General features: G+C 37.1%; 1 protein-coding gene across 1 annotated transcript in view; it reads left to right on the forward strand.

The window, feature by feature from the left end:
• Positions 1-8,265, forward strand: part of COL6A6 (collagen type VI alpha 6 chain) — a 44,257-nt gene extending 35,992 nt beyond the window's left edge. Inside the window, exons 24-31 of the mRNA XM_052693328.1 lie at positions 636-698; positions 2,187-2,249; positions 3,199-3,261; positions 3,714-3,764; positions 5,227-5,262; positions 5,388-5,450; positions 5,772-5,834; positions 7,841-8,265. Of these exons, the coding sequence (XP_052549288.1) occupies positions 636-698; positions 2,187-2,249; positions 3,199-3,261; positions 3,714-3,764; positions 5,227-5,262; positions 5,388-5,450; positions 5,772-5,834; positions 7,841-7,888 (450 nt within the window). The 3' untranslated portion in view covers positions 7,889-8,265. The remainder of the gene's footprint in view (positions 1-635; positions 699-2,186; positions 2,250-3,198; positions 3,262-3,713; positions 3,765-5,226; positions 5,263-5,387; positions 5,451-5,771; positions 5,835-7,840) is intronic.
• The last annotated feature ends 5,725 nt before the right edge of the window (positions 8,266-13,990 follow it).

A 13,990-nucleotide genomic window follows, 5' to 3' on the forward strand; every position in this document is an offset into this window, starting at 1 on the left:
ACTAATGAATATTATGAGGGAAATTCCTTGGCAAATATCTTCTGTGACCCTGAGGAACTGAATGTACGAAGTTTATGTTTATGCATGTGCAGCTTGCAGTGAAATCAAGAGGAAAGTGAGAAATCTAGTCAATGTATTTCTAGTTCTAAATATCTAGAATATTTTCAAATGTATTCATTAGAAATTGCTAGTAATAAGTACAACCTGTTGAATATTGAATGTATTGTATTTCGAGGTTATTAGGACATTGTGAAAACTATATGCTAATTGACCAAATGAAGAGAAATGTTTTGTGATTTTAAAATGTGCTTGATGGAGTTACTTTGAAGAGAATTATGGTGGTAGAAGGCTTATGATAGCTTTCAGGTTTAACATGTTCCATCCACTCACTATATAGACATCTAGAGAAAGTATGCCCAGCAGAGTGTTGCTTAATGTCTCATGGGTGTCATAGACACCACAGTGGCTCTCTGAATGTGGCCTTCAGGCGATGAACATCTCAGGTGCTTCACAGAGGTTAAGTCTTATACTCAAAGGGCTGGAAGTTCCACCTGTGCATTAAGGCTTGCAGAACAATCTAATCTTCATTGAAAATCTATCACTACTGAACTGACTTTTCTTTTTTTGTGTGCTAGGGCCCAAGAGGACCACAAGGGATCAGAGGACCTCCAGGACCACAAGGCATGCCAGGCTCTCAGGTTAGCTTTAAATAATCCTTGCTTCACAGCTTAGAGCTTTTGATTTCTCGGAGGTGGTATTATTTTTATAGTGAGGTTTTTAAAGACTTCCAGAAAGAAGAAACTGAACAATTTCCAGTATAGTTGTTAAGGAAACTGATGGTTGAATGAGGCTGCAAACTTTGATTTTGATTATACTGAAATCACAGCCCTGAAAATAAGTTTGGATGGGTGAATAAGAAGTGAACTAAAGTATTATCAGTCTTTTGCATGGTTGCAATGTAAAGGCTTAGTTCTATATTAATCTCTCAGTTCCACAGAATCAGGAGTAGCACTATGGCTTGCAGCACATATAGGAGCTATATACAGTGGAGAAGTTGAAGACAAAGTTAAGTAATCAGCTTGTCATTGGTGGTAGAGAAGTTAAATTATTGGGGTGTAGTTATAGCTGCTTTTTTTATTACTGGCCTTAGTATTCGGGGGGGGGAGGGGGGGAATCCAAATCATTCTACTCCCACAGTAAAATCTTGTTGCTGTTTGCAATTAGAGAATTCAGAGGGATAAGTTTGTATTTTCTATGGGTGATTGTTTTGAGAAAAGCATTTAAAAGCAGAACAAAACAAGTGATACACTAACAATTACTTGTCACTTGCCAAGGAGACCCAGCCAGTCTTCAAGCAGCAGCAAGCTGCCTGGCCAGCTCCCCACCGTTGTTCAAGTTTTTTTCCTCACATGTCACACAATACATCCCTTCAGCCAGTTTAGATCAGCTGTTCTGGTTCTGTCCCCTTTCTGCTCCTTATGCCCCCTCAGCTCCCCTCACTGGAAGGACAGTACAAGAAGCTGAGAAGCTACAGTGTCCTTGGCTCATATAGCACTGTTCTGCAACAACTAGAGCATCAATGTGTTGTCAACATTGTTTTTCTCTTAAAGTCAAACAGCAGCATCATACCAGATGGCATGAAGGAAAAAAAATCAGCTCCATCTAAGCTGAAACAAGAACATATCTAATGCTAAGTTATAACTATTGAGCCCTGACCACTGATCTTCTCACTTGATCATAATGCTGTTGGCTTCAGGATTCTTATTCTGGAGTTACACTGGTATGACTCCAAATTGGAATATCTGACTCTATCAGCCTTGGGCATCTGCTTTAGTCATGTAAGGATGCTCATGATTAAACACTGATCCAGTGTATATATGTGTGTATATATATTCACTTTGTGCATTTTTGTCATACTTAAATATGTATGTAGGTAGAAAATATTTATTTCACACTAAATAACATTTTGAGAATTTTACTGTAGTCACACCAACAACACGAAATAACTTGAATGACAGTGTGATACATAACCTACTGTGGTCCTTGAAGAGCTTTGGTGAAATCTGTTTCTGTGCTAATATGTCTATACTGATTGTACAAAAACTTCAAGTGGCAGTGAATCCTTGAGTGTAGTGAGTCCTTGAGTTCTTCACCATTCACTTCTTTACTGATATTTCTGATTATAGGCTAGTCTGGGTCCCCCAGGTCCACCTGGCTCAATTGGAAAGCTTGGTGCAAGAGGAGCAAAGGTAAACATTTTTGAAGTACATGATCACAGCAATCATTCGGCATCATTCAAGAATCTGACTGAAGAGCCATGAACTAATATTGTGTTGTTCTTGTGGAACATGTGAGGGTTGATACATTTTATATGAATTTTTGATTACATGGTAATGCAAATGATGGATGCAAAGTCACACACGGGTGTCAGAGCTATGCTAAGAAATTATTAGTCACTATGGCTGCTTTTTTGATTGTTGTCATCATAGCCTTCAATGGGACCTGTTTTTTCATGAAGTGCAGTAGGAATATGGCAGTGGTGTCAAGTGTTTTGATTCCTATGCATTGAAAATGAATTCTGGTTAATGAGGTGGTTTTATTCATTTCAACCTTTCTGTTCAAAAGATTCCACCATGTAAATTTTTGCTTTATTTACAGGAATCAGTCAGAATATGTGAAGTACTCCGTCATATAATCCATGCACTCAGTCTTTGCTGTTTATATTGGGATTCTTGATAGAAAAAAAGTTTCTTTAATAAAGTTTAAACTAAAGAAAAGAAAACTTGCAGAAGTACTAAGAATGCAAGCTAGACTGCTTGACTGAGAAATGTTCTCTGCTATCAACAGATGCTTCATGCTGGTAGAACTCCTAGTTATGTCCTGCTTGTCTTAACACAGCTTCTCCCAAAAAACACCCTTGCCACTAGGAATTCTATACAAAAATGGGAGTATTTTTGATGAAAGAAGGCCTGTGGTGTTTAGCTGCATGAATGTTCACTGTTTTGCACAGTACTTTCTGGTTCTGCTCCAAGGAGTGTTCTCTCAAACACAAACAATAATGCAGTGCTTTTCACATGCATCACGTATTCTGTAAAGAGGTATAAGCAATTTTCAGTCTAGCAGACAAATCTGTATTTCCAAAATAAGTGTTCTCATGAATGAGTCAAACTAATAGTTATTATATTTCAATTATGACAGGGTGAGCCTGGTGACCCTGGAGAGAAAGGCCCTGTGGGACCACCTGGACCGAGAGGCATACCAGTGAGTCCTTCTGCCCTAATTCAGGGCCCCTGTAGTTAAACACTCATTCAACTGAATCAGTACAGTTAATTCCCTTTTTCTATTTTCACTACTTGGTGCAAATAAAATGATTTCAGATTTGGTTCTCAGCTTTTATGGAAACCAAGTTCCTTGTGGGCTAGAGGTAATCTTTCATATTCTCTATATCTACTAAGAGAGACTGTATTGGAATTAGGTCACACAGTGGAGAGGTGCTGTGGCCTTAATTACTGTTTACTTTCTGCAGCTTTTTGTACCATTTGCTACTGCTTTTAGACTGTGTCATGATACATTGCCCTGCCTTATCAGTATCAAAAGCCTGGATGAGGTGGTATAATTACCATAACTGGGAGAGGTCTCTCTTCCAAAATAGAAATAGAAATAAATCTCATCTTCTATTAAAAGCTAACTGATGGTATACTCAACCTGTGCAGGGCATGGATGGCAGAGACATCTATGGTCCTGAAGGAAACAAAGGAGCAAAGGTAAAAATGTTTCTCAGCCTCCATTACACAAAGTCAGTGTTAATGAGACAGTCAGTATTGATTTAAGAGAAATGTAAGATGTGGCCACAGCATGTTCCTTGTGTTCAGCAAGAGGTTCAGCCTTCCCACAGCTTGTAAGAGGTTCTGCAGTGAAATTAATGCAGCTGTGATCTCTAGTTCTCTTTCATGAGAGCTAAAGAATGCAGTTTGATGTAAACGTAGTTCTTTGTCTCTGCTGATATTGAAAACTGGACTGAGAATTATGCTTCCATTTTGAACAAATGGTGACATATGATAACACGTGAGAACGACTGGGAGGGAGCTACTCTTTTGAGAACCACGCTCTTCCTTTTTCATTGGTGTATATGTGTGCTTTTGGATATGGGTTTGTAAGTTGTACTTTTTGCAGGACGAAAGCACTCCAGTGTGCTTAACTAGCCACTCCTGTTGCAAGGCTTGATGAGCTAGCAGTGAGGAAATGTCTACTTCTTTAAAAACATACAAGAATCTGGCTAAAATAAAAAGTACACAGAAAAGAATGAGATCAAAATAATTATACCTCCATGGATACATGACTTAAATGAGGTAGTAAGTAATCCATAGTAGGTTGATGATTGATCATTTGTCTATTTACACCTTCTGTCAAAACACTGATTACTAATTTTGGTCTTGGGAAACAGAATTTAAATAAAATGGAATTTGTGTCATAGTTTGAAGGGTTTTTTACATCATTGTTGCTGTTGATTTAAAATTAATATACAAAACATATTAAAAAAAAAAAAAAAGCTAGGTTTTGTAATGAGTGTTGTTGGGGAAAGAAATCCCACATTGTTTTATTTAGTATTAACATATAAAACATAAAATTACAGTGATATTTCTCCTAATCCTCACTGCTACTAAATCTGGAAAAGAAATGCAGACTCTGAAAGCAAGGCAAAGGTATATGGATTCTTTTTGTGAAAGCATTGACAAATGGATTGGTTATGGTAAGTCAGACTGAGAAATAACATCTATAAAATGCTGGATAAGTGTAACTGCACATCAAAAGCAATTTACTGTCAGTCCTGGAAGAATATTTCAGTTTCAGAATGACATTCAATGTATTTTGTCTCTTTTATGTAAGTCTTGAGAAACTAAATAATAAAAACAGCCAGCACAGGAAAAAAAAACAACCAACTAAACAACAAACAAACAAAAAGACAAGAAAAGGAAAAAAAAAAAAAAAAAAAAAAAAAGGAAAAAAAAAGCTGAGAAATGGATAACTTCCTAATTGCACTTGGAGTGATTTGCCTATTAAAATGGCAGGCCCAGGCCTACGGGCTCATTTCAAACTCACTGTTACTTGAGTGGCTTGACATGCCAAGAATAATTTTGAAATTTCTTTTGATTTAAAGATACCAAATACTTAAGGAGGTCAGAAACTTCTAGATTCTTATGAAATCCTTTTTCTTTCTTTTGGCAGGGGGAATCTGGATTCATAGGGTATCCTGGTCCAGAGGTATAATTAAATGAGCATGTTTCTTTTCATTATTTATTGTTTTGCACTATTCTTGTTTGGAAGAGTTTGTTATGTGTCTTTGTATTCTTCTTTCCTACAAAGTTCTGGATTTCATTAATTTTCAGGGAGAAGATGGAGACCCAGGTGTTTCAGGAGCTAAAGGACCAAAAGGAATTAGGGGTAGAAGGGTAAGAATGATAATTCTTTTTACTCCATGGAGAATTCAGTAAGCAAAGCCCCAAAGATCTCTAGTGTTTCCTCACAACAAACAAACAATTCCTACTCCAATCTTTTATTGCAGTAACCTCATAACCTGGGCAAGAGGTCTTGGAGAGAATGAACACCAAAATCTTTAGAATTGATTGTTGCTAGTAATTCTTAGGGATAGTAGTCTATCACTGCTCAAATGCAGGAACTGGCTCACAGTGTACTTATAAAGGTTTTTGCTCTGCTGAAATTCTGCTTGTGTGTGCAATTATAAAGAATAAAATTTGTATTTGTATTTTTAGGGTAATGCTGGCACACCAGGTTCCCTGGGAGATCCAGGGGATCAAGGACCATCAGGACCTATGGTAATGTATTTTTAAAAGATCTTCCTAGATATCTCTTGAATTTCTTATATTAATATTAGATTAATAGAATATTCAACAGTGTTTCTTAACATATACAGTACTTAATCAATCTGCCAGCCATATGGAACTGCATCTTGCATGTGGATCTGTTCACATGAGCACCTGCTGTTGGAAATGAAATTACAATGATACAGTGCAGGGCAGATTTTCTTCCACAATCTTTGATGTTGTCTCTCCAGTGGCTAAAAAAATTTAATCTAAAAAGATGAGAAAACTTAAAATGTAGAACAAGGTTGTTCTGCTGAAATCCAAAGTACGTTTTCATTTAAGAAGAAAAGCCATATGAAATTAAATTTACAATTACAGGCACCCATTTAAAGCTTAAGCTGACCATACCCTGTTACTCCTTGTATACAACTAGATGAATTGCTGTATTTTCTAGTGCTTTTATCTGTATTTTAGACAAGAAAAGGTTATGTTCTTTATCAAAGGAGATGAAAGGGTAATGAATGTCAGTAGTAACTAAGACTAACATTGTAGGCATTCATTTTTTCTTTCAAAACATTTTTTAAAGTACATTTTTAGTTCTAAAATGTAACTTTTGATAACACTATTTTTCTGTTTGATACGGCCTACAGGGTACATGCAAGTTAGAAACATAATTTTTGGTCATTGCACTGTTCTGGCCAATGAGTATATCTAGATCACTATGTTCTGTGCTGTTTGGCTGTCATCTGCAATGTCTATGTTATGGACAGACTTTATGACCTAATGAGCTATATAGTTGTTTTTGTCCAAGAAATCTTCAGATTACAAGTTCAAGATCTCTTGAGTGAGAAGGGAGTACAGAATGTATGGGTTTGGTGGGATTATTGTGGTAGCAGTGCATGAATGAAATAAGTGGGAAATTTTGCAGCAAGTGGAAGAGAGGGGGTTGCAAAATGGATACAAGTAGTAGGTAGAGCCATCCAAAAAAGGGCTGTTTTCCCATCTTTCTTATCTTGTTGGTGGGGTTATCTCTTTGGTCAAGTTTGTACAGCTGAGCTGAAGATAAATACGTGGAATATCTGTGATTATACTAGCAGCAGGAAAGCTAAGGTGGGATTAGGGAAGAAGCTCAGGAAAGAGATGGAAGAATGGAAGGTTAATTTGAGGAGAAAGTAACAAATGAGATGGGATTCTTATCTGGGGATGCAAGGAGGTACGTGATTTTGGTAAACTATAATGTCATGAAATAGAGAGTCTAGAGCAAAGGTTATGGTATATGGAGTTCAAATTTTTCTGGTTTACCTCACTATTGCACCTTCTGACTTAAGTGCCTTAAGTTCACTAACCTTGCTATATATTTGAATTTCACATATGACAAAAGCTCTCAAGCGGCCTTTGAGGGGGTAAAAGAAAAAAAAAACAAACCATTTTCTTTGTATTTTATTCCTATGATGAAAATTGAACAATTAATTCAAGATTTTGAAAAAGGTTGTTTGGAATCCTCATGTTTGCCCTCAGCTCCTAGAGAGAAGGCTGCTGAGTAGCCAAAGATAGCTAGACTGGCTGAGCAATCATGATGCATGCATGGTCTGCAGAATCTCTCGAGGTTGAACTGTTGGGATTTGCCCTGCAAGAGAGAGCAAGCACGTTGCACATCAGAGTTGAAAAGGATACAGATTGCAGGTAACTGCACCGCAACAGTTTTTCAACGAACAGAGGTTGCTGTTTAGAGAGCCAATTCAGATAGATACTGGTCCTTAAGAGTGATAGGCAGTGAGAATTTATAAGAACAAAGAGAGAAACATACCTTGAAACAGGATGGACTAGTAGTCTGCAAGTCCTTCAGGATCAGAAAAATCTATACTGAGCAGTGTTATCTCCTCATATCTTAAATTTGCAAGCGGTTGTCAGGGTAACGCTACATGCCTACATTTTCTTTGGACTACAGAGTCATAGATGAAAATACATTATCAGAGTCATGTCTGTAATGTTCTGGATCTGTATTTAATTTGTTTCAGGGTGCCAAGGGATCAAGAGGCACCGTTTTAATGGAAGTAAGTAACTAGCTCACATCTAGCTGCGTGCTACTTGGGACTGTTTTAGCCATCATCTGTTTATAATCACTTAACACAGTAAGACATTGAATTGTTAGAAAACAGTATCCTTTTCAAATACTTATTCACTGTATTCTGACAGTGGGTCATTCTGTTTGGCAAGTAATCAAGAAGTGAGGAAAGATGATATTACACTATGTACAATCTACAAACATTAATATTCCTTTACTTGTTATCTCATTCACATCAATTTAAACATCAGATACTCTTCAGGGTTATGTCTGACCTCCTTGCAAAGGAAGACACTTACTTAGCAGTAGCTATTTTCATTGTGAATATTAGGGCAGGATTTCTTCAGAATCTCAACCCTATAGGATATAATTATATAATACATAGATAACATTCTTAAATAAAGGCTTCATCTAGATCTTGCATAGATTGTACCCGCAGGCAATACCTGAGGGTGATACTGTAGATATGTTCTATATTCTGTAGAAGGGATCTAGTCTTACTTTGCAGAGCTCCCTCTTGCTATGTGAATTGATTCTGAAATTCCCATTCTCCTCTGGAAGTGGCATTGCACAGTGACATCCTAGGTAAGATTATTGCCAAAAAAAAAAAGAAAAAAGAGTAAAGAATGGCTAAATAGTTGATTTCTATTCCAGGGCATGGCAAAATGCCAATAGAGCTTGTCTGAAATAACTCAGCTTCTGCATAAGGGGCAGAACCACTGTCAAGTTGAAACAGAGATGAACTGGAATTTGTGAATGTTCAGTAGCTTAGATGTTCAACTCAAACCAATAGAAGGATTCACAGTCTGAGGTGGTCTGTGATTTACTGTTAATTGCTTTTTAATTTTTTCTTCTGCAGCCTTGTGAACTTGTAAATTTTACACGAAAAAACTGCCGTAAGTAGGGAGCATCATCTTTTACCTTAGAATCCACATAGTCATCCCTCATTGAATCATAGAATGGCCTGGATTGAAAAGGACCAGAATGATCATCTTAATTCAACCCCTCTGCCACAGGCAGGATGGCCAACCATTAGACCAGGCTGCCCAGAGCCACATCCAGCCTGGAATCCTTCAAAGAATAATCCTCCATTGGAAACCCCATTGACTGATAGTTTACATCAAGGTTCAGGTTGATGTTGACTGTAGACTGTAACTGTGAAAGTTTTTCAGCAGGTGTGCAAAACAGGCTTAGTCTTTCTGCTCATATTTCCTATCCATTACTTACAAAAACTGTAGCACACTTCTCTTGTTCTCATTTAAAATTAATTTAATTATTTGGCATTGTGTCAATCCCCCTTTAGGGAATTCTCAAAGAATATTTATATATCACTTATTCTCTAGCTTTGGAGTGTTTGTTATTTCTCAGCTTTCTCTGCTCAGCAGAATCTAGAGTTATTTCTTTAAATCTCATCCAAATTTCACTGTTCAGATTATTCTGCTGTAGAAAATGAGTGTTGTTTCTTGTGACCATTTCTGATGCTTGTATGAACTTTGAGTCAGGCTCCTTAATGCACATGAGTGTACATGTCTCTAATTTTTACCAATATGAATCCAAAATAATCTGTTTCCTTTCCATTTCTTCATTGCAGCTTGTTCATCAGGTAAGCCCATCAGGTGTCTGCATGCCCGTTCCTCATAGGCTTGAAGAAAAAGAAGTGTTTAAATTGCTGAAATGTTCTCACAGAGATGTTTTGTTTCAAAATGCAGACACGTGTCCAGTTTATCCGACGGAGGTGGTGTTTGCCCTTGATATGTCTGAAGGTGTTACTCCAGCTGCATTTGAACGAATGAGAAACATTGTTATGTCATTGCTGAAGGCCATTAAGATCAGTGAAAGCAATTGCCCAACAGGCGCTCGTGTTTCCATCGTTTCTTTCAATACCAACACACGCTATCTCATTCGTTTCTCAGAATTCCAAAAACACAACTTGCTTCTACAGGCAGTTCAGAGAATACCACTGGAAAGATCTACTGGAAAACGTAGTATTGGGGCAGCAATGAGATTTGTTGCAAGAAATGTCTTCAAACGGGTTCGTCAGGGCATCCTCACAAGAAAAGTTGCCGTATTTTTTGCCAATGGTCCATCTCAGGAGGATGTGGTCATCAGCACAGCTGTACTTGAGTTGAGTGCCTGGGATATCACTCCAGTGGTTATTGCCTTCACTGAATTGCCAAATGTCAGACGTGCCTTCTCAGTAAGTAGACTATGAAGACTTGAATCAGTTGTCCATTTGCTCAGTAGCTACTATTATTTGAGTAAAGAACGATCTCCTGATAGCAAGATAGCTGTATAGGGGATGTCCAATCTCCTATTAAAAAGTGTTGTGTTAAAGGTTGCTATTTTAACAAAGAAACACTGATTCTCTTCACTATAATGGTCACCGTTTGAGCTCTTATTGCACAGAAATTATTTCTGAACCGTTGTTTTAGGGCAAATCATAAAATTTCAATAGTATTGTGTTAATTTCACTTGGTTACCCATGCTGTTTCTCTGATCTAGATTCTACAAAGAGCTGAAAGATAAAATAAGCATGCACAGAGGTCTCAAGAATCAGCATCATTCAGAAATACTTGGGCTAGGTTTGGATGATCTATTATAGCTTTGAACAATATATTATGACTGTCTTAAATTGACTAGTAAGCTGCTAACACCAATTGTTATTAGTTGTGCTAGCTTAACAATGTCTGTATAGTGTAGAGTTAGAAAAAAATAGTGATCTTGTAATGCACAAGGGCAGATAGGATGCTCCTGATGGCAACTAAAAAAGTCTTCCCTATACTTGTTCAGTATTACAATAGAAATTAAATCACGAAGTTAGGGACAACACCTAGTTTCAGTAGATGAGTAGTAATGGTATTAAGAACGAAGAATAAACATGATCTACATTTTGCTTTAACGTTGCTCTTCTGTTTGCTTTAAAACCTAGATTGATGATACTGGAAGATTTCGATTATTTGTTTGGGAAAGGCAACAGGATGAAAATTTGGAGAGCATCATACATTGTACACTTTGCTTTGGTGAGGCATTTTACTTATTTCAGCTGTTGTATTACTCCTCTTATTCTTTCAGCACCAATCTTACATTTTTCAATAAAATAATTGTATTAGGCAAAATGGATAGTAAGAATTAGAGTTTTAAAAACACAAAAGCTATTTAATTCCTGTCTCAGCTGTGTGAAACAACTTTTTCTATTTGGCATTTATTTTGTAACAGAAGCTAACTCTAATACCATGTTTCTGGGATATCATGCTCATTTATTATGAATTTTGTATTTTGAGGTAGAGAAAAACTGCTAAATGATAAGTGTTTCAGAATGCTTAATAGCGGTCTGAGGGGAAAAAAAAACAACAGTGCTTGCTTCAGTGTCCTTTGCTGTGTTTAGATTTTGATAGAAGAAAAATTCTAAAGGGAATTCTGTTCGTAAGGTAAAACATAACACAACAGTTTTTGATCTCATACCCAAATTTCCCATAGAATCCCAAAACCTTGTTCACCAGGATTCATCCCTTGTTGCTTGTAAGAAATAATAAGATCTCTTGTCACTAAATTGAAAGTTTTAAATCACATTTAAGAAAAAATAAATGAGTAGGACTCTCATTTTTTTTTTTCCCCAAACCATTGTTTTGTTGTTTTGCTAAATAGTTTTCTGTTTATTGGCTCTTTGTCTCTAGATAAGTGCCAGCCCAGTACCATCTGTGAAGTGCCCGTTTCTCCACCTCTTCTGATGGATATGGATATTACTTACATCTTGGACAGCTCTCGCAGCATCAGTGGTGAAGATTTTCAGAGAGCCAAGGATTTTGTGAGCAACATGCTAGACCAGTTTGTCATTGCTGAACAGCCAAGTGAATCTTTTGGAGGCACCAGAGTGGCATTGGTACAGCAGGCTCCCAGGGGCTTCCTACCTGACAGAAACAAAACTCCTGTGGCCTTGGAATTTGATCTAGAAACATACAACAATAAAGATTTGATGAAGAAACATATCCAAGAGTCTGTTCGCCATCTGGAAGGGCCATCAGCCATTGCTTCTGCATTGCAGTGGACAGTTGAAAATGTATTTTTTAAAGCTCCCAGACAAAGAAAGCACAGGGTCATATTTGCAATAGTTGGAAGCAAAACAAGCGTACAAGACAGAGAGAAGCTAAGAGAGATTTCACTTGGAGTCAAGTGCCAAGGATTTACTGTATTCACTCTTGCACTTGGCAATGACCTGAGTGACAGTGAGCTGATAGAAATATCAAGCTTCCCCACAGATCAGCACTTATTGACACTGGGTAGGATTTCAATGTCTGAGATGGTGTATGCTCAGAGATTTGCCCGGACATTTCTAAACCTGCTACAACGTAAGTAGCATGCAATGCCATTCACTTAAGTTATGGAAAGAATGAGAAATACTCTGTAGGAAAAGGCAGTCAGTATATGTACTACTTCTCAGTTTCTAGACATAATATAACTACTTGGTATTTCATCTATAGTTTGTAGCAGATGTTGGACACTAATGGAATTGCCAGTAAATACAAAACATGTTGCTTTAGACCAAAATCTTGAAGCTTTTTTCTCATTAAGTTTGTATTCAATATATGGCTACGCTGACTTCACTTTTATGAAGGAAAGACTATTTTTCAGACACAAAAAACAGTTGTTCTCCTGATTTAGGCCTACATTTCTTCTCTGGCCACTGGCACCTACATTTCTTTTCCGACCCTTGGGAGGCCCAGATTTACTGAGCTGTTAATGCTTATTTTGGCTTTTGGGAAGATAGAAATTTAAACAACAGCAGATCTAGCCTTAACCTCTGAAGTTTTTCTGCCTCTGTAGGTCAGAGAAAGAACTTCTGAAGTTTTTAAGACCCATTATTGTAGATTAACAGTTTTTAGGTGCTTTGAAATTTATTCAAGAGGATGTCAGGAAGGAAGTCACTGAGTTGAAATTCCCATCAGAAATGTGTTCAGGTAAAACAAATTTGCTGTAGTGTATTACAGAGGAAGACAAAAGTCTAAGGCATTTTTTTCAAGAGTTGATCTCCTCTAGATGATCTGTTGTTTTCATTTTTCTGGACATCTTTCTAGATAGTAAAAGACACAAACTCAGTGAAAAAGAAAATAAATCTTTTTCTGCTTTTTGTTAAACGTGTTGAGTTCTGGAGGAATTTAAAACTCATTCGTGGTATGTTTGCTTTCTCCACAGAAGAAATGAACAGTTATCCTTCTCCTGAACTTCAAGAAGAGTGTGAGAACTTAGATCGGGGTGACACACGAGATCAGGTGTCTGTGACTGAAAGGTTTGGAACTTAAATCTTACACTCATGGGCATGTAAGGGATATAACTATATATTTACAGTTTCCTCCAAACATAAGATTTTTCCCTTTAGATTAGTCACTATATATTCAGATCAGCTTTGGCAGAAGCATGATCAGGATCAACAATGTTTTTTCACGGTATTCAGAAGGAATGAAAAGGCCATCCTGGTACTTAAATACTTCTTTTCCCCGTCTCCTTTGAAGGGTGCCTTTACCTGGAACTGATGACATTGGTTACAGTGGTGATTTGAAAGACATTGAAACAGCTGAAAATAGAGCCTTGGAAAAAGTTAAATTGACTACCACAGGACCTGTATACGCAATGCCAGGAGTGGGATATGGTTTGGAGGAGAATGAGTACTTCACAGAGGAAGACACAACTGGAGAAAAGCCACAAGAGTATGGAGAAGCTCAGGGGAAAAAGGAAAGTCTAGCAATGGTAGTAGAAACTGGACCTGCCAATAGTGATTATGGTACGATTTTAGAGTGTAGAATTTCTCTGAATTCAGTAGAAAAGCTCTAAATTGTGAAGGAATTAGTTGAATACTTGCTCTTTGTGAATCATTTCCATTCATTATATTTTCCAAAACTTTTTTTTGCCATATACCTGAATACAGTCCAAATCTGTACGAGTTTGTAATTACAGGATGAACAGCTGGTGTCATTTAGACTTTAGTTTTGATTTATAACTTTCTAAAATAACAATAATAATAATATAGATTGTTATCCTCTTTACTAAAACAGCTAATCACATTAACTCCTCATGTTGCACTATAATTACTGAGTTATTCCTGCTCCTA

This window comes from Tympanuchus pallidicinctus, unplaced genomic scaffold, assembly GCF_026119805.1.
Source record: "Tympanuchus pallidicinctus isolate F22 unplaced genomic scaffold, pur_lepc_1.0 scaffold3, whole genome shotgun sequence".
In the NCBI taxonomy this organism is placed as follows: domain Eukaryota; kingdom Metazoa; phylum Chordata; class Aves; order Galliformes; family Phasianidae; genus Tympanuchus; species Tympanuchus pallidicinctus.